Source organism: Zootermopsis nevadensis, unplaced genomic scaffold (assembly GCF_977971745.1).
Source record: "Zootermopsis nevadensis isolate Lab colony 2312 unplaced genomic scaffold, Znev_1.0 Znev_ptg000022l, whole genome shotgun sequence".
Classification (NCBI taxonomy): domain Eukaryota; kingdom Metazoa; phylum Arthropoda; class Insecta; order Blattodea; family Termopsidae; genus Zootermopsis; species Zootermopsis nevadensis.
This window is the reverse complement of record NW_028259154.1, coordinates 23,883,002-23,909,912: the sequence shown is the minus strand read 5'-3', so window position 1 is coordinate 23,909,912 and position 26,911 is coordinate 23,883,002. Positions and strand designations below refer to the sequence as shown.

The window sequence follows — 26,911 nt, the reverse complement described above, 5'->3', positions numbered from 1 at the left end:
TACATGTTATTACAACTCGACCAGGCGTTCAGGAGGTGAACGAAGCTGATTGACTCATGAACCACCTTTTAGTTCCTGCTAAATGGCTTGAAACATTTGTAGGAAATTCGACGTTATAAGTTCTTCCTAGAACTTGTTTATTTATTTATTTCTGTTAGCCTGGCTGAAAACCAAAACGATAAATACATCAGTGAGGTTCAGGATAAGCTCCAAGGATTTAATCAAATGCAAGAATACACACGTAAGATCTCTCAGCTTATTCGTTCATTATATTAGATTGTATTGTGCACTCCGAAGCATCGGTCTGACGCTCGAATTCAAGTTTCCTTTTATTGTGGTGTCGAATCAAGCTTCTCGGTGATTGGGTAGGTGTCTGAACGGGACGGAAAGCGTTGGAATATAAGTAAAAACACCGTCGACTCGGACCCATTTCCTGGGTACTACTTTTCATTCTTCGCTGCAAGAGAAATAGAAACCTTACGATTCTCGTTCGCTTTGGCGATCAGCCGAAGTGAGTTATGCCTCTTGTGCTGAACGCAGTAGGCCTGCTGACTCATAGTCCGTACGTACGCGTATAAGCAAATCCCAGTCTCTCTACATCCAACTGTGGAATTATTCAGCGCTGGGTGGGGATTTGCCAACCTACGGATTTACCAAGAATAATTTCCTTGCAAGCCCAAGTCGACATATCCATTCAATAAAACACGATTTCAGTCCTGCCTTTTATAAACCTGTTGGGGCTAGAGGACTAGAAAGGGACTAAATTTTATGCTCATTGCATTCGCATCAATCTTTTGTCTAAACTTATTCTTTTCCACTTTCTTGCTGTTTCTAACTTGAATGCAAATTTCACTGCAGTCTGTATTCTAATTCCGGTCCTATCTTCATGGGTATAAACCCTATTGAATTATGTTAGGCCGAAGTGTGATTTGGAAGAAAGGGGGTAGAACAGCTTTCTCTCCTCAAACCTCTTCAATAGTGATTGGATTGGCTAGGGTGACTTTCAAGACAGTGCTCTTTGACAAGAAATCTTATGTAAATCGATATGAGAGAATGCATTTTATGATTTCAGTTTCTTAAGACACTAGTTTCATGGTTTCATGGTAGCAGAACAATTCGGGCAATCATGACAGTGCGCCGCATTTGTTCATATAATTGTCCGCAGTCTATTTCACGTCCACCATTACTTTGACACTGTTTGAAACTAGAATATATTTTACCTTTCAGTTTCACGATTACAAATTCGTTGGATTGAAGATTCTAGAGGGTAAAATATATTTGAGACTTAAAATGACTTTTTATAGGCGACTGGGCAGGCATGAGTTAGTGGCACAGACACAGAAAAAAATAGTTTTACGTCTAAGATAAATCAACTCAAATCAATATCCATGTTCGTCCGTCGCACTGCATTGTATTCCATAATTGTGATGTTTGAATTTCGTGGTCTGACGACGAAAGAGTGGAAACCTACTGCTCTCATCAGTTATAATCAGTGTAGAATATCGGAATTAAATTCGAATCCAGGACCGTAATGCTGCAATATGAATGTAGAGCATTCTTTCTTCGTGTGTACCCTGGTATATGTTGGAACTTTTTTAAGGAGCGATTATGAAACGCGAACACCAACTGCTTTAATAATTAATGCAAGTATCAGAAACCTACACAAAGATCTCAAAATTTTTCTTTCAAGTTTTTCCGACTTAAATGTGTACCTGAATTATTAATCTCTCTGGGGTCTCGGGTTCGATTCCCGGCGGTGCCCGAATTTATAACTTGTGTTGGGCAAGGCCGTGGTCTAGGCAACACGGAGTTTTCCTCCGTGGCATCCCAACAATTACTCCATTCACACACAGAAGAAGGCAATGGCAAACCACTTCTGGATCATCTGCCAAGAACGTATATGAACAGGTCCCAGTCCGAGAAAAGGATGGAAGGATCCTGTTCATATGGACCTGTCGTCAGACAGAACACTAAATAATAACCTACCAGAACAAAAATTCTTTTGTACAATGTCCGATAATTTAAACTCATTATCTGCGTCGGAAGTTTTACTAAAAAATGTTATTTGAAAACTGAAGGCAACAAAGGTAAGGGATTGCTTGAAAATTTCTGGTTAAAATAGCATTATCGTTGTAGGTCTATGACTGTTAAAATGACCCAGTTCACTGACTTGTAACATATCTCACAGGACTAAACAAGTTTCAGAGTATTATCTTGAAATATAGATAGGCTTTGACTTTTTAAACTCTAATTAAAATGATATTATCTAATTATAATCCATATAGATTTTGGATAAAAAGTTATTACATTACATGCATAAGCCTCAGTTTATACATAAAAGATGATTCTTGTTTATACTACTACTGATATTACATAATTAGTTGTAAACTTTCTCATCTTGTCTCGTGCGTATTATAAAATGTAAGGAGAAGTTTTATGCTAATTTGATTGTGTAGTGGTAGAGCTAAGCCAGGCTTACGTAGTATGGACTCCACTAATTGGCCGCTTTAGGAGCTTTCAGATGTTGTTCCATGTAATGTATACAATGGATCTTGTCGGATTCTCATATACACCACAATTTAATAAAGTATAAAATCCCCACCGGGTTTCCTTTGCATCTTAATAGGTGATTTCACGCCATTTTTTTTTATTTATAACTTTGTATTTTAAGTAGCTGTTAAATTACTCTGCCTGTTAGATATTAAGTACTGCCATTTATATAAAACTTTTTCATGACAATGTTTGCTTTTATAAAGTATTTTTGCTAGTACAGAATGAAACAGTGTAGCCTGTGAACTATGTGACATAATTTCCAGCGTTTAGTTAAATATTTTACAGTCGTTTGTTATCTGAAGTTATTAATTAGTGGAAATATTTATTTATGGCCTGTATGACGAATTAAATACAATACCAGTGGTGATTTTAGAATACAACATTAAAATGAGTCTGTTTTAGCCCTCACCATGTTGATGTTTAGTGGTTAAATAAACGTAGGATGCAATTTTTATTTGCATTTTTCTACGATAACTCGCGATATGCACTGTTTTTTGAAAGATGACTGGAAAGGTTTTACTTTTATTTGGAACCACTTCACACCGTTAGGTAAGAGAGATTTTAACTGTCTCACTCTGCAGAGTAGAATCCTTTTTAAGAAGCTAATAATCGCTTCATCCGGATAAATAATTTCTTGCGTTTAATGGAACTCAAAGGTTTATTACCGTATGTACAGGACCCAGCCACTGGACTCCATTCTGAACCAGATGAATCTACATCAAACCTTCACATAATGTTCTTTGAAGATGCGTGCGTCTCATGTAGGCTACGCCCAGGTATCTAAAGAGTTCTCTTCTCTTCAAAGTTTTCGACTAAATTTTCCGATGCGTTCCTCATCTGTCATATTATCTCCCGCCATCTCATTCTTCTTAATTTGATAATTATATTGAGCAACGGACATGGGGCTGTTTAAAGTAAAGGGGGAATATCGCGTCTTGGACTTGAAGCTTTCGCGGCGACTGAAGTCGAAAAATTAATCTCGGACGATAAACCGTGCCAGTTTTGGGCAAAAGCCCAATGTTTCGTGGACCATTTCCCCGTCATTATCTTTGAAACTTTGAGATCCTTTTCGCAACTGTCACTGCTTGTTGCCCGATAATATTTTATAGAATATTTAAAACGACTTGTCCTGTGTTTTTTTTGCATTTAAAGAACTAGCAAATAGAAGAATAATTATCTTACAAGCTGACACTGATTCGGCAATTAGTTAATCCAGTAATCAGAACCACTCATTTAAACTGAATAATTATTATGCAAGTTCTCTCACGTAAGAAACTGGAGCAGTGAGGTTGCGACACCGTGGACAAGGAGTGTTAAAATTATTGAAACGCTCAGATAAAGTCGGAGGTAGACTGAGATAAATTCGCAAAGCTGTTAGCTAATCACACAACGCTGGATCACTGCCGGGTGACGACGACAAGGGTAGTCTCGGGTAAGGCAACGGAATAATTAACTGAGAACATTAGCGGGCATTCCAATTCCTCCCCCCCCCCCCTCTGTGTCCGCATCTCAGTGGCGGATTTAGAGGTTGCCTTGAGGTGACGTGGAAGTCAGAGAACCATTATGACACACAAAATTACAATAGCATAGCCATGGTGTTTACGACGAAGGCGGCGTTACTCGTATATTTGCACAGCCTAGGCGTAATACTTTCATAAGAAGAATCCGTGGTGTCATGCCTCTAGACAAGGAAGAAGACGACGTCGATCCGGATTTTGCGTGGCTGAAACAGTTTTAATTGTGTAATTATGATTAAATGTGTTTTATGGTCATCGTACAATAATTATATTTATGCGTCAATGGACAATTCTCACAGTTTACTTAAGATTTTGACAATATCTGGATCGGAAGTTCCTCAAGAGCACGATCCCAACCGCTGAATGACGCAGGAGACAAACGGACGAAGTGGGTGTGTCCATAATGCCTAACAACCGGCCAGTAGTCGTAAGACTGTTATAAAATAAGGAATGTAATTGTTTCGGAGCAATCCATTTTATGTAGAACTGGGAAAAATAACGACGCTTTCGATAATAAAATTATAATTCTCTATTACACTGAGCCAGTTGAAAATATAAATTATAAACTAACCAATGTTTATAAGATATTGTAGATGCGTCATATTGTGATTTATATAGTATTAAAAATATATTAAAATTAGCCGTCAATCACGATATAATATTATTAAAAGATTAAAATATCATTGGGTAAGTTCACATGATTAATTTCAACTATTTATTTTGTTTTCTATATTCAATTTTCATTAATAGTTTGAAACCTTTACTTCACAGTCCATATACAAAACATTGACATCAATACGAAATACGAAATACAAACATATTAGTGACCTGTGATACTACAACGAATGAAGAAACAATATAAAGGACAAGAACATCATAAGAAAAATGAAGACTAAAAATCATTAAAAATCAGTAATTCAGTGAAAAGTTTTAATACATAACACCTGATGATGGCTATATATAGCCGAAACATGTCGTGTATGTTCCACATGTAAATCGAGTACTCGATAGGGAACGTAAAATGATATTTTAATCTTTTAATAATATTATATTGTGATTGACGGCTAATTTTAATATATTTTTAATACTAACCAATGTTTATTGACATGAAGAGGTTATACTGAACATGCAGAACATCATCTCTGGTTCGTACATCTCAAATGCAACATGGAATGAGCAAGTTTTGGACTTGAATGCGAGAGATCAGTTCAGCGTTCGTTCTGATTTCCCTGAGTATTGTTGCTATATTCATGCACTTTAAACTTATTCCGAGTTCCACACTGAAATCTGCCATCTTATCCGTCGTGCTACTGTTCCTGCAAAACGATAAATTAGCGTGACTACAACATGGCTTACACGAGAGACAGTAAACAGTGTGAGGCTAGGGGTAAGCAAATCTTGGGTGTTAATAAGCGGTCACTTATCAGCGCCGCGGCGGTAAATACGAAATACAAAACTAAACGGGAAAAATCACATTTACAAGAGTACCAAAATCAATAAGCGATTTCGTTATTACAGTATTTTTTTTAAGAAAAACCTATTCTTTGAGCCAGGTTAAGTAAATTTTTCTTCGGTCGGCGAGAGTATTTTTGCAACGAATGTTATAAGTAGCCAGTTTTACTATTTCTTAGGGACCTATAGTTTATTTAAAGAGAAACGTGGGCAAACATAATGTATTTTCGCTAGTACGTGTGTGTGATAGTTCGTGACCGCCATATAAATGACGTTCAATGTCGAGGCCGTCATGTCCACATGCCATGACGTCGTTGGCGAAAGAAAATGTTTGCGATATGAAATTGCGTAATTTTTCGTCGTTAAAGGGTTGCTTCTTCACGACACATTGTTTACCACCCATAAAACAAGTACGTCTTAGATCTGGAAGCATGTTTGCAGCTGATATAACATTGTGTATTGCACTTCAAGCTCTTTCGCTTTCCAGACGATTTGGCTAGCCCTACCTGGATATATCTGCTTCATCTGTCATTTTCGTTTTCTTTAATGGATCGGAATTTTAATTAAGTTATAATATTAACTCGTTGGGACACACCGCCGTTTAATTGGTTGCAAACTTTTTTTTTCATAATGTGTTATAAATGATGTCAGACGACACTCGTTTTACATTTATACTGGAGATCTTTTTTGTGCTACACATTTTCTAAGACTGGTTCTACACCTAACTTGAAGGGACGAGAAATTAAAAAATCAATTTAAAAGTTTTAATTTTTATTTTTATTTCTAAAGTCTTTTTATTAATCCTTCCTTGTTTCAGAGAATAACGCGTGCAATAATTGTATATTGCAAAGCGCTTTTTAAAGTACGTGGAAGTCTCAATTAGCTCAGACCGGCAGGCAGCATTTTAAGATTTTACCTTAAATTATAACCTGATTGGGGAGAACTAATTTTTCTTAATCAATTTGCATAGCTGTAACTAACTTTTCGCACCGATTAAAAAGTAAAACGAAGCTTTGTTGATTTATTAAGGCTGAGAAAACTTATACCTATATAAAAGATTTGAATTAAATTATAGTTTCTGCAACGTCGAAGTTATGAAGCCTAGTTATTCTGAAGATGCTTAAAATGTTAAGTCAGCACCGAACAGTAAGCAGATACTAGAAAAGTCAGCTAGTTGAGTAGTCAACATGAGGAACGTTAATATTTGCAGACATCTGAATTCGTACTGGAACTATTTATGAAACATCTTGCAACATGTGAGATCCGAGGTTTTCACGTCGATGAGGAAAAGTATCTTCACCTTGCAACACATTCATTGTCTCCGTGCATTCAGGAATATAATTTCACTCTCATCGTCCCTCTAAGCCAATGAAATGTCGGCAAAATGTCGGCAGATGAACATAAAGCAATCACACTCGCGATATTTCTCGCGGCCATACTCTGTTCTTGAATTACAGACGCTGTAAGCCTCAAAATGTCCACATTTTAATAAACTTTAAGTTTTAGATTCGTGTCAAATAGCCGACTGTGTACCGCTGCGTAATATTAAATAATTAAATAAAGTGAAAGTGTGTTTCAATTAAATTCACATTTATGTATGCATGTGGGAAAACAGGAGCGAAAAATATAGGCCTATATTAAACTTACGTTTGGAATTGGTAAAGTACGTAGGTGGGTATGATCCTCCGTTGTCTTGTGTTCGCTCCTGGTACAGTCACCTTTTTTTTATTGAGTTTGACGTCTCACGTAATGCAACGAAACACAATTACGGACTGAGAGACAGAAGTTCAGACAGGAACGGAGACTACTGAACTAAAGAATTTTGTTTTTATGAATACAAGTTGCACGTTCTTCGTTTCTTGTTCTCAGTTCTGTTTTGTTACTTATAAAATAGTGTAGTTGCGTCATATTGTGATTTATTAAATTATTTGGTTATTCCGTCAAATCACAATGTATTTAAAATAAGATAATTAAAATAATTAAATCACAATGTATTTAAAATAAGATAATTAAAATAATTAAAATATCATTCTTTGTTCCATATCCAATTGTAAATCGATTATTCGATATGGAACAAAGAATGATATTTTAATTATTTTAATTATCTTATTTTAAATACATTGTGATTTGACGGAATAACCAAATAATTTAATTTTAATTTGTTACTTATGTTTTAATAGGCCTAAGTACAGTAATTCGTAAAGTGTGCCTAGGACGTTTAAAACTGAATTAGCTACAAATTTTTTTTTTGGCAGGAAATAGCCTTGCGTCCTACGAATAAATCTGTAGTTCCAAGTCCGTCTACTGAAATATAAATAAAATGTGTGAGCAATTGACATTGATTTGAATTTTACTTCTGTGCCATTTTGCTGTCATGAAGAGATTCCGACGACAGAGATTCCTTACTTTAAAGGGTATGCGGACAGCTTAGTGTGAACCGTAGAAACCGGAACGTGGTATCGTGTCTAGACTACATAACTTGTTTTTTTTTTAAGCTTGACCTCCAATTTTCTTTATCCCTTCGCAAATGTAATATTCGAAGGAAGAAGAATTTTGCGGTATCTTATGTGTCAGAAGTAAATCCACTTGAGACATCAGCAACTGCGTGTGAAAAAAAAAGGTCGAAGAGGGATGAAAAATTTCATTAGTTGCGACACGGCTGCGTCCTGCATCCTTTGCTATATTACTAGATGCTTGTTCTCTAGGGAGCAGTTCTATTATGGTCGTTCCTTTTTAGAGCCATTTTCCCTGGTCCGAGAGCATGAAGTCCGTAACCTCGTAACAAGCAGAGGATGGGAATAAAGAAACCTGGCGTGCTATGATTATATCCAGACGTGAGTTGACCACCGTATTCTGCGCGGAGACGATGGCAAGAGTGACGTTAGTGTAGTTGTGAATTGCCGTGGTGCAGATAGATTTCGCCGTCTTCGGGGGATTGAATGAAGTGCCTGGGTGAGATTGGAGTCAATTACTGTTACAGCAGTAACGAGAAGATAGAACTTCAAACGTGGCGTCGCTTCATTTCTTGCACGTTCAAGATGTCTTTATTCGAATAGTTCGGTGCTTCGGATTTCATTTTGTTCCGTTTTCTTTTCGAGTGAACAACATAGCATGGCGATCGTACGAGGGGCGAAAATTAATTGATTTAATTGTTTGTAAAATCAGTGCATTTTTTTTATCTTTCTTAAACTGTGACATTAGTGTTCGTATTTCGTACGTAAGTGCACGACTTGAATAAACTCGCTGCATTGTAGGTTGAAGACTATTTCGTTAAGATATTCGATCCCGGTATTTACGTCTGCCGAATTCTAAGCTATACACCTCCACTAAAAATCAAATTTGATTGAAATATTTCAGTTCCAGATTCGTAGTTAACTCCCACGACATTTACCTGCGCAAGTTGGGGAGACGATCTTCGGTGAGCCTTCCAGTACTGGGAGAGTGTCGGTTAATGAGAGCTATCCCTGTTGAATGTTAAGTTAAAATAAGTGTACGAACAATTGCACTTACTTACCTCTCCCGCCTCCCGCACCGCCCCCATCCTCATCACTCCCTGCTGTTGCCTGCGTGTTTGAAATCTTTGGGATTTCTGTGGAGGAAAAGAAAAGAGTTTACAGCTTATGCGCTTATAAGTGCTGGAGCGATTTCAATTTCATTTCCGGGATTATTCATTGGTGGTTTGGAAATTTTATTTTGCATAGGACATATTTTTATTGGATTAAGGTAGATTTAAACTTAATCCCATTCCCTCGAAGGGCTTGACTTGAATGTGTGTATGCTGTACTACAGAGCCTACTAATGTGAAATGTTCACCTTGTAACTATATTGAGAGGTGGTTATAAGATGTAAGTGACGTTATGTTGAGTCCAGACTCTCCGTATTTGTTACAATATGAAGTAATTTCTCGGCTTTGAGCCTGTTTTAATATGGGCGTAGTAGTTCGTCGAACTTTCGTGGCATTCGCGATCATAATTTCGCACTTCTCCGAACAGCGCAATGAAATGTATTTGCATGACAAGCGTTAAGATGAATAAAGGGAGGCTGTAATCTGTAGTGAGTACCGGAACAGCAATGGATTGTTGAAAATTTACGAAGTATTCACCTGAGTTACGCTCAGAGCGAGTACACTATTTAAAACGGCTATTTCGAAAGAAAATACGGATAAGGCAAATTTATTTTCGTGGACAAGGATGATTATTATATAAATAAAAATTTGAAATTGTGTGTTGAGATGATAATGTATTTATTATAATTCTGTCATGTCATGAGGCGAGTACCACTGAACAGAAGACCATAAGACGGGAGTCTCTAGCTGCAAAGTAGTGAAGCTGCATTTTATACAGGGGACAAGTAAAAATGACACTGAAGAGTAATTTTTGGGGCCCCAGTTGTCATTTATCAGTTCCAAAGTACAGCGAACAAAGCGGATATTTACGTGACAAAATTTTCTGAATGAGATGAATAGATAAAGGACAAAGAGTACTCTGTGCCAAACCCATATTCGTTTTCATGTGCGTAATGTATTTTTGTGATCCTAATTATTTATTTACTTTCCATTAAGATTAACTGCATAATGTACATTTGACTGTGCCTACTTCCACTGCCATAAAATCGTTTTCACTCTGGCCTTACCTCGTCCTCACCTATTCACTTAACGTGTTTATGTTTATTTGTTTTTGGGTGATAAAAAGGGACTACACCTACATCCATGCTTCACATGAGAACATAAAAGAAGGCTCCTGGAACTTTCGTAGCACAAGAATTTATGCAATAATTTCAAGTAGTAGCTATAGAAATTACCGATTTAAACATTTTTTTTTACCACGTACGAGAATGACGTAGTGCAGCTTACACTAGCTGTTTCATAATTACGTCAGTTTTATCATCGTCCTGGACGAAACATACAGGAGTTTAAATTTATAGGAATTAGCATAATTCTACATAATCTACCACAAGAAACTTCGTAGAGTTAACGAAATTTAAAAGCGGAGTACAAGATTTTTAGAGTCTTCTTCAGTGAAATTGTGAATTGTGGTCTTCGGGGTTGTTTTTTTGTAGCAGGTTATCAAAGTTTCGGAGGAACGTATCGTTTTCATGTTCAGTTCACTTCATTAAAATTTGTTTTCGGGACTGGTAAATCTACGCTGGCGGTGACTGACACCTGACACATCTTTGAAACGTATTTGTACGCTATGAACTCGTGGCAGATTACAAGGAAAGTGGGTCCAGGTAAGATTGTTGATAAGACCTTCGAGGGATTTGAGTTACGTTTAAGTCTGCTTCAACATAGAATTACATTCCTTATTATACAATTCTGAAGTCTGTACATTTTAAATTTGAAGTTTATGGTAATAATAAATCTATTGGTTTTGCATCAGGATGATAGTCAACCCTGAAGAAAACATAGTGAAATTAATGGAAAGTCTACTACGAATGATGACTTCAAGGTATGCTGTATTGCACATTCTTTAATGTTCTCATCTGATCGTAAAACATGGCAAAATGCGTGAAGGCAAATATGCATGGTAAATTTGGTAAATATTAATAGGATTTGACGTTATCACGGCTGTGAGTACGAAGATAGCTGTCTTCTGAGATGTAGCGCCGTGTAATCTGATGATGGAGGCAGCGTGGACCTCTGAAACATCGGTAAATTTCCATCAGACTTCATGGCGCTACAACCCAGACGACAGCCATCTTGGTAGAGATCGGATCTAGATTTTGGGGATAACAGGTAACAAGGTGCATGAACATTCAACTGAAATACATGCACAGAATTATATGAACAAACATCAATGATAGACCAATGCAGCACAGTAAAACCTGTCTGAAATGGAGACCTGGCTTTATAGAGTGAATGTAAAATTATTTGTGATAAGTGGAGACTAACGCGGAAACAGCAAGGAAAAACAATAATTTATCAGAAAATGTTTGTTAATTTGAGTATTGTGCTTCTCTGAGTTGAACTGAGAATGACATAAGGACTGTCGAATCGTGGACAGGAAACTTATGAACTTCTGAAGAGAGTGAGAAAAGAATAAAACTGGAAATGTGTACAGGCTTTCTACTAATTTGTAACTTATCTGCCTCAGTTTTAATTTGGCAACCTCCATAAAGCAGAAGCCTAGTTTTCAGGTCTCTTCATTCCGTCATGAACAGGTTTTACTCGACAAGCGGGTAGCAGGCATGCCATTAGTAAGAGAGGTGTCACACGTACTGATGCAAGGGGCTATGTGCGAGCGACTCTGCTGGTAGCCCTTGGCACACCGGTTACACGTGACGCCGGTAACGCCGTCCTTGCATGGGCACTGTCCAGTAGTCTGATTGCACGTCTTTCCCGACGCACCGATCGGATGGCAGTCGCATGCTAGAAAACAAACACGCACAAAACACGAGCTCATGTTAGTATTTGGGGAAGAATAACCTCTTTTCTTTTACAAATTACAGCCACAGTTTACACAAGATGTGCTCACAGCTTCAAGTACTCAATGTAGGCTACACAGGCATTACATACGTTTTATTAGTAACTGTTAGATCCCACAAGAGATTTCCTTCATAGTATCTGTGACAGTGCTTCACTGTGGTCACTGTGGTCACTGTGGTCACTTGGTTAATGTGCGTATTTAATGACACTATCAACAGCCCAGCTACATAGCGTCGATTAATATGCTAATTAACGTATAATGAATTTGAAAGGACGTGGAAGAACGCCTAATTTAAGAATTTGTCCCGATATTTGCCTGGATGGTCTGCGAAAAGAGACATTAAAATCTAGGTCTTTCAGCTGGTCTCTTTCCTTCTCATAATTCGTAATTTGATTACTCTTATGATATATAGCGAAGAATACAAGTAGTGAACTTTCTCATTATATGATTTTCTTAATCCCCCTGTTATTTCTGGTCGCTTAGATCAAAATGTTTGTCGTTTATAAGGCCGGGCGCAAACGGAGCCACTAGTGGCTAAACACGACCACTAGTGGCCGCCACTTGTGGCTAAACACGAACACTAGCGGAATAAACAGTGGTCGGAGGCAGCCACAAGTAGCGAGACACGGCCACTACCGCAGCGAGTGGCCCGGTCGGGCCACTACGAACGCCGTGTCTGCGCTATTAAAACTCCATACAAAATACAGATCGCAGCTTGTGGCGGCCACAAGTAGCTGTGGCTAGTGGCTCCGTTTGCGCCCGGCCTAATAGTTGCTATCATGCTCGAGTGTGCATTTGTGTATCTATCCCCTTGTAGCAATTTTTAACTAAAATGACACATTTTCTTTAAACTTACCAACGAAATGCCGTTAGATGTCATCTTGCCTACGCAATGTTTAAAGAAATTTATCAGTACTGATGTAGATGATTCACAGTATTTGCGTAAAATCACGTAGGTCTAAAACCACTGCGTACTAGCAAACGTAAATATAAATATATTTAGGCTGTGTGTACCCGGCACATTAATGTGTAATAGTCCATTAAAAATGAATGCAATGCAGAATGTTTTATTCTTCAAATGATTCAGCTTTAAGAATTACTTCTAAAGGAGGTTAAGACACGAAAGAAATCGTTACCCATTGAAATTCAACGCGACTCCTTTTTCCGCTAGCGAGTTGTGTAGCGCCCATGGTGTTTGGGACCATGTAATGAATGAGAAGAGGAAATGTGTCTCACTTCCGGAATGGGCAGCTCTGTGTAGTGACACTGAGTACTTGGTTGAAATGCATTTGATAATCTTCTGCGAGCATTTTGTGTTTGTTTCTGGCTGTATTTGAACTATATACTACTATGCAAGAACCGCCGTTCTAAATAACAAAAACAACAGGAAAACTAAACACACATTGGAATCAAATGTTAAAAGTTTAACCAAGAAATTAGTAATAAAATAGATACTACATTATGAAACTGAGTTACACTTGAGTTGCGTGTTGTGACGTTACAATCAATATTTTGTACAAACAATAGCAGTTCCAGACACACGCGGGTTAAATGGCCTTCCCCCTGGGGATATCAACTTAACATCGTGCAGACATTTACTGTTTCTACTTGAAATAATAAGAGGCAGCTGCAACATTTGTGGCGACATTAAAATTTGAGTTTTGTTTATGCTTCCTATAACGCACACTTCATATCTGTTGTGATTAACACTTTAAAGCCCAATGGTAAGTTATATTATTATTTCTAGGTTTCTTATGACTAAAAGAATAAACAGAGATTATAACCATTTATCTTTGTTATGGAGGAGTGATATGTGTTCTTTGCGTTAAGGACTGAATCTTTAAATATTATTATACGAGCTTCAGCTTCAAAATGTCGATTTATGTCATACTAATAATTTTCGATATATCCGTGAACTTCATATGCAATTATTGTGTAAGACAAAACATGCGTATCTTGTGAATTCATGTAAATTTGATTTTAAGAATTTTTATCTCAGGCTAGTACTGAGGTACGCAAAAAATGAGTCCTTTGCATTTGGTCTTGAATGAATTAACGCTGATGAAATTTACACATGCTTTGTTCCAATCCTTCTGACAAGTGCATCAATTTGCACAAAAAAAAACAAATAAGATTCACTTTAACACTGAACTGCCGTGTAACCTGAAACCTACTCCAACTCTACGCACGGTGAAACTATAAAGCAGAACTTCCGTATACATTGGCTTGGGTGCTGTTATCTGGGATAGGACAGATTGGCATGAAACAGTTTAGAACGCATCCAAAATTTGTACAATTCAATCACTCTGAAATGTGTTGGTGTAGTGATGTAGAAGAATGGTGTGACGTCCGCATCAACAGTCGGTCCTCGAAGGGCACCATCCATTTACGTAATTCTTAAGGGGCCTCGGATTTCCTCTATTTTACAAAAGAAGCAAAAATATCGACAAACATATGTCTTTATACATTTAATCTTCACAGAAACAGTGTAATATAAAGAAAAATACTTTACAGAATAAATAAAAGTAAGTAGCTCGTAATTGCCACTAGTTTCTGTGAAATAACCACCCAGTTGCCTTATGGAAACAATCGCCACGCAGCTGTGCCCATGCATTTTGAAAATTATTTATAACAAATAGGAAAATGTGTGTCCAGGAGAAGAATACAATTCTTTATCCTTTATCCAGAATTTCGTCACCTTTCTGTTGAGGTAATCTTATTACTGATTGTGTAGAACTCTCTCGAGTGTAACTCATGTTTTTGGATTAAATGTTGCAGAGGACTTACAAATACAAAATTTTAAAGGAAAAGGGTCGATCAGATTACCACACATTGACAGTACTATGATACAAGCTTGGTTAATATTTTAATATAGTGAAAGGAGGGGTTTCAACCCTTTAAAATGTTTTGATGTCACAGTATATCAAAGTTTAGCGTTCCTCTAATTAGGTTAAATCTCTAATACATATACTAGTCGCCTGTAGATGCTGATGAACTGGATTCTCCGGACCTCGCAAGATTGTGTGCATTACACGTTCAGACCACGTATTTCAGCATCCCTCCCACCTTCGTTTCCATGCCTTTCTAATCAAAAACTCCCAATTAAATCATTCATAAATAATATGAACTCTAGCATGCATGCAACTTACCAAGAGAATCGTAAAAGAATCATGAGTGACCTATGTCTCGTACTTAAATTTACAGTTGAGTTCTGAGAGAGTATACAACCGCTGGCTGGCTGGCTCGCGAGCAATGTGTTGTCACGAAAACTGTGGCTAACAAACATCTGAACCTTTAAATTCGGGTTATACCTATTTGGGCCTAATTTTCAACAACTTATACTGCATATGCTTAGCAGCCAAACATAAAATGAGCGGAAAAAAAAAATGTTTTGCGTCATTGCGATATAATCTGTTTCTTTGACATCTTTACATATTAAAATACCTTCATATAAATCTGAATATAGAATATTTCCTCTTTTTCAGAAGAGTTCCATAATTATCGACATAAACGAATGAACAGTTGCCGGATTATGGTAAGTCTGAATATATAAAATGTCTCAAGTATTAAAAGTGCTATTTAATATTTAAAGTATTCGTTGTTTAAATTACTACTTCAGTTGTGTAGTTTTGTATTTCGCATGAAGATTGAAATATTTTGTTATATGTCCGAGCCAGCAATTAAGAATTTTCTTATGAAGCGATATTGGGCCAGGAGACTATGATCTGGGTGTGGCGATATTTCTTAGCACATTCTTGCCTAATATAAATGTATAAAAGTCGCCGGAATGGGATGAACAGACAACGACGAACTTATATTACGTTTGAAGAGGGAATAATCCTTCTGTCTTAATCCTTTTAGACGAGAGAAGATACGGTCAACATTAGGCAAGTATGAACAGTCCTTAATTAAAGGAGAGACGTCATCTTGAATTAGATTTGTTTCAGTCTGATTATCTGCTATCGTTTTATTATACTGCCTTAGCCTTCGAAGTTGTTATGTGTCGGAAACCTGATGGGAATTTTATATGAAGCCCTTAATGTTACTTTTGTACGCATCCTCTAATGTCCGAGTCGTAGCTATTAGACGCCCCGCTGACGTGATTGATGGTTCAAAATTGTTAATAAGCGACCATGTGCCCCTTAAAACATGAATGGGAAATGGCTGCACTCTTGTGAGTATGCAAACCAGAAGAACTGTGTTTGTTTGAATAGTATTGGATATATATGTAGCAAAACCTTAGGATAATAGCCATAGGAAATATTGTGACATGAAACTTATTTCAATATACTGATTAACTACACACGCGTAGGAATTAAACAGCTTTTGTGATGAAGGCAAAGGATTCAGAACACACTGTAAGAAATTTATTGTATCTGTTACAAGTTTCAATGAGAAAGTTACTTAGTTCTCGACGCATCTACGGTGTTATTTGGGTCCATATCTCACAATCAGAATGCAGGATAAAATCATAATGTAAAAACAGCTAATAAGTAGTTCGGAAATAAGCAAAATTTGTAAACATTTGAGAAATATATTAACAAATCAATTTTGCGTTTACGGAGTTAATATCAGATTAATTCCGAGAATAATTGCAACATTCACGCCAGAATTTTTATCTTCCATCTTTTTGCATAAATATTTAAGTTTCAAAACCATAATTGTACCTGTTTTAAGTTAGTGATACTTGGATTCTCACCCTAAGCGCAGAATATGGATTAATGGCGTTTGCTGAGGAGAATATTTGCGACAAAGAAGACAGATAATAATAACAAAATAGGGAAAGTGTGTATCTTCACCAAATGTTATTTCGATAATCAAATCCAGAAGGATGAGACTGTGTATCACACCGGACAAATATTTACAAAACTTCAGCCATGAAGCCGGTAGGGAAGACCTGGTCATAAATTGGAAGATAATATTAAAATGAGTCTTAAAAAGGATGTGAGATGTGGGCTGTATGCAACTGGCTTGAACCTTCGGTTTTCATAACATACGGCGAATTTCTTGACTGGGTAAGCATATATCATCTGTTCAAGGGTAGTGTTCTGTGGGGTTGGTTTGCTTGTTTTTTTTGGGGGGGGGGAGAAAAGAAACGTTCTTTGCATTCTGTTAGGAAAATAAAATTACACCGCGCAGTTATTTCTAGCCCCACCCCTCAAAAATAATAAAACCATAACGACGTCCCTTCGTGCCCCTGAGCTGTCGTTGACTGCATTATTCGTCTGTTAACAAGACGCTATTTTATGATGGCATAAATAGCAAGCTCTTTAACTGGTATCGTAACATTTATAAACAAGGTGGAAGACATAACTTCAGTACTTCCACGTTACAAATTAAGGACAAGTGTTTAGTACTGTCACAACAAGTCCACTTTCCCCACAAACTGCATTGAAACTGGTTCTTCCCCAGGAATTCGAGAGTAAAAACATGTGCACAGTGGCCACGTATTTTTCAAATTCTTTATTCACGAATTTTTAATTGTCTATGGGTTTCATGTAATTGTTTCGCGCATACAAATGTGTTGTTTACAAAGTTAATCGCTCTACAGATATCACACGCCGAACTCACGAATTAATTTCGCTTGGATTTAATTAAATATGCAACATAATTGAAAGTGTTGTAAACAAGATTTGAAGGTTTTAATGAGAGCTACACTTTATACCGTGCACTTATATTTTATGCGATTAACCGTTTTTAGACTTTTATGACTCCGGTTTGCTCCGCCTACAGGTGGGGTGTATTTGGTCGATTCATACTAAAATTAAGTACATTTTACAATGTTATGTATTATATTTCTAACATCAAATTTAATCGAAATCTGTTTGGTATTTCTTAGACGAAACCTGCGAACGGACAGACCTCGCCATTGTGCTTTCTATTTATACATTTTGTGCGATTAAGACATATTAACCTTCATTACGTCGGTGCAGGCTTCTTTTATTATCCAGACAATGTAGCTTTATTCTCATTTCTAAAAGATCATTCTCAGTCGTGCCCACGTGTGTTCTCAGAAATAAAAGAACCGCAGACAACAGTGATGTTGCATATTATATGTAATATTCTGAAACTTTAGATATAATTTGTGGAGATGTTCAAAATATATGCAGAATAGAAGTTCGTTGCGTGTGGAAGCTTTACTTGGCCTGGGTTGGGTCCTAAACTTCATGTGTTCAGTTAATTAGCCGAATGTGTCAGTGAAATGGACGTACATTAAGTGTGAAGTGTGAGGTGTGGAACAAGTGCCTGAACACTTTGTGTGGTCCAGTAATGTATGTTTAAGTGACTTACAAGCCTGACAGCATTGTTATTTCTAATATTAGGCATAAAATTGTGTAGGATAGAGATAAAAATTGTGTGCCAGATTGACTGTTTGAAAAGTCTTTTAACGCTACGCTTGTATGGACTTTCCATGCGTATTAGGCCGCTCAGTAAATTCCTTCTTTTGGGATCCGAAGTGATGTGATCTTCAGCAATGAGGATGGACGCAGTAAGTTTATGGTCTTCCAAAACGTTGATAAAATGGCCGCACGGTTCAACAACCCAGACAACTACCATCCTCTTCTAACTGACCCGAAAGTTTGTGGAACTGATATCTCGCAATATTTTTACGTTCGGTATATTCAGTAAGGTCTTCTTATCCAGATCTTAAATTCAACATATTGTAAAGATGTTAGACATGCTGAACTGTTAGTTTGTTTGTTGGTTGCATTTTTAAAATCAGGTAGGTAGGTAGTTAGTTAGCTAGGCAACCCGCCTTGTTCCCAGTCCTAACTGACTGGTCATCATAGATCTTCCCTGATTCTAGGTGAATCTTAACGTCATTCACAGGTCACTTCGTTCTTTCGGTTCCGCCCCGCCTAGTGGTACCACAAATGCTCGGTGCATCTGAGGCATTGAATGGTCATACACAGGGAACCGCTGAGAAAACTGGCTGAAAGTCCGGACCCCAGGTCTGAGATTAGATCTTTTCCTGTACCGGTTGTATCAAGTACTATAGCGAGCAGAAGTGGGACAAGAGGTTTTGTTAAAATATCATCATAGAATAGCACTGAGTGTGTATTATATCATTTAAGTTTTTAAATGCCTCCCGTGGTCGATTTGTTGCAGTCTCCTATTAAGAACGCCGAGTACCTTATCGAGATTGGAAGGACGTACTCCAACTTGAAGTACAATCTACGGGTTTAGTACTGCAGTACTTAATGCCATAAACTCCATCCCAAACCAAACGAATACATAGTGAAATTATTCTCAGCGTGCAGATTTTAAACTTTTTCGGTGTACGAGTATTTTTTAACATAAGAAGTTCGAGTGTTTCAGACAATATTTATATGATAGCGCGGTAATTCGCACACGTAACAAACCTTAAGGTATGAAAATAGACTGAATGATTTTAAGAACGGGGAGCTGTGAGGAGTGTGTAGGCCTAAGAGAGGGAAAGTACCAAGATGATGGAAAAATTCTTCTTATTCTTTATTAAGGCCGTCTCCTTTACAGGAGGTTGGCGACGTATTATGAACAGGATCCTTCCATCCTTATGGAAAAATTACATAATGAGATTATCAGAACATGTAGCACGCGTGAGATAGATGAGAAATTCATACGACGTTTTAGTCGGAACACTCGAAGTAGACGCCACTTGGGTGTTCTGAACGCGGTAATGAAACTTAATGGTTCTGTAAAAACGGAAAATGTCTTGACTGTCTGAAGTACCATCAGGTTTTCAAAAAGGATTGGTTTCATGAAGCTAGTTTAGTTGGTAGACTATTCTGAAATTAAAATATTATGAATCCCACTTTTCATTCTCACCATCTGAATAACACTTTAATAAATGTGAAGTGTCTGTATGTAAACCTCACGGGAAAGAACCGGTTGGATACTTTCCAGTTGTAAAGTGTTCGTTCTTGCGTGGGTGCCGGTAAAGATCAGCAAATAGGACCGAAGGTGGTCCACCCACTCGGCGGCATGGCTCTAATGAGATGCTTTGCTTCGGTCCAGTTAATGTTGCAACACCCTTCGTGAGAAATGTATGATATCGCTGTGGGTTCTGTGGCAGTCTGCCTTCTACCCATCATATACAATCCGCAAACTGCTATAGGACACTGAGTAACTAATTTATATCAGGCCTATACTATCATTTAACGATAGCATTAAGATGGTTCTTACAGAAACAGGTTGTGAGGGTTGCACATTGCGTTCATCTGGCTCGGTATAGGGACCAGTGACGGGTTCTTGTGGACACAATAAAAGACGTCGAGAAATGTCTTGGTCAGCCGAGTGATTATCTGTTATTCAAAAGGAACTCTGCTCCATGATATAGTTATTTATTAGAATATTATATTTCAAGTTCTCACGAAATCGAATGTTAAGATGATTACCTGCTGGGGTGTTGCGCCACGCATCTAAAATCTTATCGACGTTTCAGAGGTACTTGCGGTTGTTTGTAATCTGGACGATGATGGAGGCAGCAGGTGTCTCTGAAACGTCGGCAAACTTCTACCTGACTACACCGCGCAATACATAAGAAGACAGTCATCTAATTACATATTATTCAGACTGAATTGGAAGGAACTACCGCCCTTCGATCGAGACTAAATCCTGTATTCAGTCACCGCAGACATCCTCTAGCTGAATTCTTCCCTTGAGGTCATAAAACTTAACATTATAGTTTTGTATGTTTTAATCTGTAAGTTTAGGTACGAAATAGCTTCTTCATCTTCATGGGAGAAATCGCTGTAACACAGAAGAAGGCAATGGCAAACCACTTCTGGATCATCTGCCAAGAACGTAAATGAACAGGTCCCAGTCCGAGAAAAGGATGGAAGGATCCTGTTCATATGGACCTGTCGTCAGACAGAACACTACAAATAAAAAATAAAATGTAGGCACTTCAATAGGTCCAGATAGGGCACTTAATTAGGTTGTTAGGATTTCTGTTTTATATTCTGTACTTCCAATTTTAACATGTAATCAAATTTAAATGCAGAATGAACATTGAGTGACAGTCTCACACGCTCGTAACGACACGTAACACTTCCAGTCTGAAGAGACTTTACTTCCGACAGCTGACATAAAATCTGTTGTGTAAGGACGGTTATCAGATCTTTGCCCTGCTGCTTTTGATTATGTTTATCTTTCTTTACATATAAATGATAATAGCTAAGTGTTCTGAAACCTGAAGTGTGGACAACAAATAAAAAAATGTATGGGGTAGAGAAAAGTTTAGAACAAAATGCGAGGTGTGTGGAATAATGGAACAAGTAACAAAAGGTGTTTTCTAGCTTAGTAGTCCTTGTGTGAGACCCGCCTCATTGTTTCGGTATGCCAATATTATGCCGGATATTCACCACTGTCATTTTACATACACGACGTTGCATTTGTAAAGTGTTGTGTTAAAATATAATTTATTAAAATTCACTGTGCTACTTTTGAAAAAAAAAATTGTACAGTAAGAATTAGTACCAAGTATCAGAAATTATGGGCACAGACATAATTTAAATGGCGTTCTTATCAACTTCTTATCATTCCCTCCATTTAGACTAGAGGATTTGAAGGAAGGAGTCGTCAGAAGATATTGCCAGAATTTCTCGTTCGTAACTTTAGTGTGGTTTTAACAGCGAAGCCTAGTAAAATATTTGAAAGTAGTAAATACATCCAAACGATACTAATCGTCCTACATAATAACTGTTGTCAACTAGAAGATGCTTGAATTTTGTTTGAATAAAAATTTTCTCGGATATTATCCATCGTCTAGTAAAATATAAAATATAAAATTTAAAACGACGTTTCGGAGATAGAGTCCCATCTCCGAAACGTCGTTTTACCTTTTATATTTTATATTTTACTAGACGATGGATAATATCCAAGGAAATTTTTATTCAAATGACTCTTCACCATCGTCAAGAAGTTTTAGGCTTGAATTTTGCATGAAGTAATGCGTTGGGGTGTGTAAATGCGTGAAAATGTTCCAATTAGTCGTGACTTCATAAGCTTATTTCCAACAGATGATACGTCGCGTTGCATCATCTGTCTTTTCGTCCCCACCCGTAAAAATATCTCGTTTGGTGCAACCGTGAACGACACACGCCAAAACCAAACTCTCTCTCTCTCTCTCTCTCTCTCTGTCGCCTGCACCTGCGCGGCGCGTGGCGTCTTTAATTAGCAGCACGAACGAGTTTCTTGGGACACAACTGCACCACTGCTGTGAACGTGTAGGTGATTTCAGCGATATATGCACTGGAAGGCCCACATGCGTTCGGGCGGAGAGATCCGGCGATGTCAAACGCGATCTCGTATAATAATAACTGCTTTTCTGAACTGCCTGTCCACGCTATTTAGACAGCGTCTTTTACAAAGAAGATTGTTAACTGTATCGCTCCTGATTTTTACAATTACATTTCAGAATCGTCTGTGTTTTATTTGGCATGTTCACTGAGGTTTTCGTGCCAAGATTAATTAAACGCACACATAATTTCATTTCTGCAGATCTGTCCATCGTAGAAATCAGAACATGCATTGCCCTTATTTTGACATATTGCGTTGCGTGTGTTTAGAAATTGATGGTATATACCATTTAATACAGCTTCAGACTGACCTAGTAAAGGCAAAGAATGATAAATTTATCTCTGTAATTAATTAGTCGCCACGCCATGAAGATGAAGGGGTTAGAGGTTTTTGTAACTCTATTCTTAACGTCTTCACTATGACAGTTTCACACTCCGACCGCCTTACCACGAGAAATAGAGCATCCGATACCCATTGGATGGTAGGGGTGGGGCCCCAGATAAAATCTCTTCCCCTGCTACGAGTCAAACAGTCAGTAGCTATTACGAAAGTATACAGGTTATATCAATTTTGGATGTGGACCAGTTTTGTCTAACATATGAGGATTGAAACGGGAATGTCTACGAAATGTAACGTACGGGACGGATACTTTGAGCAAGTTACTTTTTTTGTAACTAATATCCGAAGTAGTCTGAAACGTACGTGGTTGAACGAGAGAATGTAGACTGCCTTTAAGGGGCTCTTCTTATTATCGAACATTACAGATAAGTTGTCCAGATGGCAGTGTTAGAACTCGGGGTAACTTTAAGGGCCAAACAGTACACAATGATAGCATGCCATGCTAAATGTTTTGGATATATATCAAATCTAAAACTTCTTGACGATGGTGAAGAGTCAATTGAATAAAAATTTCCTTGGATATTATCTAGTGGGCCCAACTGTGTAGGAACCTGAAGACGGAGATAGAGTCCCATCTCCGAAACGTCGTTTTTACGTTTTATATTTACTAGACGATGGATAATATCCAAGGAAATTTGTTTTGGATATAGGTTTAAATTTTAATTTACTTTCTTTTGAAAGGAAGAAGTTATGAAATATGTGCATGGCGTATCAATTTTGGATCGTTTGATCTTTGATCTTCGTTAATGGCCGGTTAATTTCCAACGCGGAAAATAACCGGATGAGAAGTTCCTGTCAAATTATTCTGCGGTCAAGAAACGGGAATAGGTCTTCATGTAAAATCAGCATTACTACTATCCGATCTTAACCAAAAATGAGGTATCAACAAATTTTAATAAAATCCGACAGTAATCAAAGCAAGTAATCATCTATTCAGCGGTTCTCGAGTTGTTACCTGTGCATTGAACTTTAGGCCTTCCATGGGAGGATTTAGGAATGGAAGTAAATGCGAGGATGGTTGCCCCTGCATTAAGCATGGAAACTGCTGTGAAGACAGTGCAGTTGACATTGTAAATGCAGCGGTATGAATGAAGTGCGTAACAAAATGTCATCGCCGTCCATTATAAGCATCCCCGAGACATCGCCAGTGCTGTTAGTCAAGAGTTTAGTTGCGTGAGCACGCAGTGCGTAGAAATGTCTCGTGTCCACGCATACACCTAATGGATTATCATATGGAGTGTATTTATTGTAGCCAGATTTCTATAGAACGACCGAGATCCTCCCCACAGGGTCCCAGGTGTTCTCTAAGATGACTTGGCAAACAGGCTTGTGTTGCGTACGGATCCCGGTTTATCCGACTGCAACTCATTTTCTCTAAAATGCTCCCGGAAGCCTATTATGAATTGTTCATACGCCTGTCTCTTCGAACTAAGTGTCAGTCGCTCCATAAATTCCACTCGAAATATTCCTGATTTTTTACCCTTCACTTGGTATTGTGAGGGTGGTCAGGATGGGATGAGCGTGTGGCTCGGTGAAAGACACAGTTTTTGGTAAAAGAACTATTAAATTGCATTTTATACCCACAGGCGATGTCCTCCGTTCTTAAGATGAACTGTACTGAAATAATTACATTTATTATTTAACGTTATACACAAAATAAAAGTTTGCCGGAAATGCCCGCTTTAATGCTTCTTTAAAAAACCGTACTTAAATACTGATATTTTAATATTTTCCGTCAAATCACAATTTTAATAAGATAATAAAATATAAAATATTTAAAATATCATTTCACATTCGTGAATTTTATATAATATATTTTATTATTTTATTAAAATTGTGATTTGACGGAAAATATTAACCTAATTCACAATATGACGCAAATATACTACCTTAAATACTGATATTGCCTAATGATTATGTCTTATATAGCCTGTGTGTGTGAGTGCGTGCGTACGTTGATCAATGTTCAATTTTTTACAGCGGCGATCGCTCATATGTATCGCTTTTTCTGAATTTAAGGGTTGCCAATCAACAGTACATTAGTTGACATAGATCGTTTTTGAACTGCAGAACGTGCAGACAGACCAACACTGATTTTGTATGGGCTTTAAACTACCGAATGACTGCTTCTGAAGTAAGAAGCTGCAGTTTTTAATAAGATTTATTATATATTAGATAATGCACCAATGTTTTCACAATAGGCCTATTAGTTTAATTTTGGTGGGGAGAAGATATACAACATTCGATTTACCGAAAAATAAGATGATAGAGTTGCGTCATATTGTGAAAATATATATTTAATTAATTAATCTTATCCGTCTAATCACAATTTAAAATTTAAAATTAAGATAGTTAAAATACCATGTGATGTTCCTTATCGAAACATTCGATTTACATTTGGAACATCACTTTCTCACTACATGTTTCGGTTCTTAGATGAACCATCTTCAGGTGTGTAAAAATTACAATTATATAAACTTAAAACTTAATCATAATTTCTTATATGCAACTTTTTTAATAATATTAATCATAATTTCTTATATGCAACTTTTTTAATAATATTAAAATGGAATCTGGAAGTGAACACCACTAATAACTGATAAAAAACTACAAAAAAGTTGCATATAAGAAATTATGATTAAGTTTTAAGTTTATATAATTTTAATTTTTACACACCTGAAGATGGTTTATCTAAGAACCGAAACATGTAGTGAGAAAGTGATGTTCCAAATGTAAATCGAATGTTTCGATAAGGAGCATCACATGGTATTTTAACTATCTTAATTTTAAATTTTAAATTTTAAATTGTGATTACCGAAAAATGTTTATTGTCGCCTGACAACGCTGTGTATACACCACCGTGATATACTAAAGTTTTACAGAGTAATTCTTTGGTAAAGTATAAAATTATGTGTGGAGACGAACAGATACAAAATGTATGAAATTTGGGTGCCGTAAATTACTCGCTCTATAATATAGACACTAGAGTCTATAGTAATGTGGAACACGTTTCACTGTCGCCATTTAAAACTAGTACTCGTGCACTAACGTAGCTGACGTTATTAATGAAATGTTTAAACCGATGATAATGCAGTACGCGACATAATGTAACACGTTCCTACCCAATGCAAAGTGGAGTTTAATTGCATCAAAGCTGGAAGCAGGTGACATGGTGACATGGTGACACCGCTTTCATCACAGTATAGTTACATCAGTCTACTTTAATTAAAGTTTGAAATGTCACCGCTTTCATCTTCCATTCTCCTCATTCTGCTCCTTTGTGTTAACTACTATTGCATTATCTAATATGCTAATAAGGGAACTTAACATTTTGTAAAATTGTCTTACTGTAGGGGAAGAACATGTAGACTGAGGGTGTTCGAGAACGGGATGCGTAGCAGAAAATTCGGACCTAAGAGAAGTGAAGTGAAGGAAGGCTGGGGAAAATGCATAAGGGGCTTTATAATACGCATTTTTCACCAAGCATTCTTAGTGTGAACAAATTAAAGTGGGGTGCGATTGACGGGGATGTAATCTGCGTAGGGGGAGATGAGAAACTTGGAGGGAAGATACCCATAGATGAGAGAATTAAAGTGTATCTTAAGGAAACAGTGTGTTATTGTGTGTGCTGAATTCGTGTGGCTTTGGTACACAGTAACTTACTTTCAGGTTCCATAAAAGTTTGGGGGGGGGGGGGTTAATTTCTTGAATATTTGTGTGAAAATCAATTTCTGAAGGAAAATTCTATTGTGTGGAATCGGTTGAAACTCATAGCAGGTAGAGATGTGTATCCTGGTATCTGACCAGGGGAAGAACATGTGGTAACGACGATATTAGTTACGAGACTGTGCTCGACAAGACCGACCGAGCGAATTCTGGCGCTGGCGACGGTCTGCGCAAGTGGCTTCTCTTATTTTTGTCGTTTTTCGAAAATGCTTCAAAATAATTAGGCTATTTGAAAGTGCAAGTAAATTTTAAATTCTACATTCTACCTTTATAAAAAGAAATTATATCAGTGAGACCAGTTTTACTAGAACTCGAGTGTGGCTATTTGTTTAAAGTAGAAACAGATTTTGTCGTATCTAAAACCACGAAATTGTACGTATGCAACTTCTGTGTGTTCATAAAATAGGTATGAGTACCTAAAACGAAATACAGAGTTATTCAGCTCGAACAGAAACAGTATGCAAACACACTGCCTGGAGCTGTAATAACCCTGTCATACCATATGACGCAGATAAAAAAAATAATAAATACTGGGCACAATAATTTAACCCTACT

General features: G+C 37.3%; 2 protein-coding genes across 7 annotated transcripts in view; one reads left to right on the top strand and one right to left on the bottom strand.

The window, feature by feature from the left end:
- The window catches only part of LOC110828294 (uncharacterized), a 183,024-nt gene that overhangs the window by 7,944 nt on the left and 148,169 nt on the right, over positions 1-26,911 (top strand). For 2 of the 3 annotated variants that reach the window (XM_022060874.2, XM_022060878.2), the window contains exon 2: positions 15,433-15,482. The exons of the other annotated variant lie outside the window; for it this stretch is intronic. The gene's annotated coding sequence lies outside the window, so the exon portion shown is untranslated. The remainder of the gene's footprint in view (positions 1-15,432; positions 15,483-26,911) is intronic. 3 annotated transcript variants of the gene reach the window in all.
- LOC110828296 (netrin-3) overlaps positions 1-26,911 on the bottom strand; it is a 171,018-nt gene that overhangs the window by 17,487 nt on the left and 126,620 nt on the right. Inside the window, exons 3-4 of one of the 4 annotated variants that reach the window (XM_022060883.2) lie at positions 11,740-11,889; positions 9,033-9,111 (exon numbers count right to left, since the gene is read on the bottom strand). In XM_022060883.2, coding sequence (XP_021916575.1) covers positions 9,033-9,111; positions 11,740-11,889 — 229 coding nt within the window. The remainder of the gene's footprint in view (positions 1-9,032; positions 9,112-11,739; positions 11,890-26,911) is intronic. The other 3 variants (XM_022060881.2, XM_022060882.2, XM_022060885.2) reach the window with 3 other exon arrangements.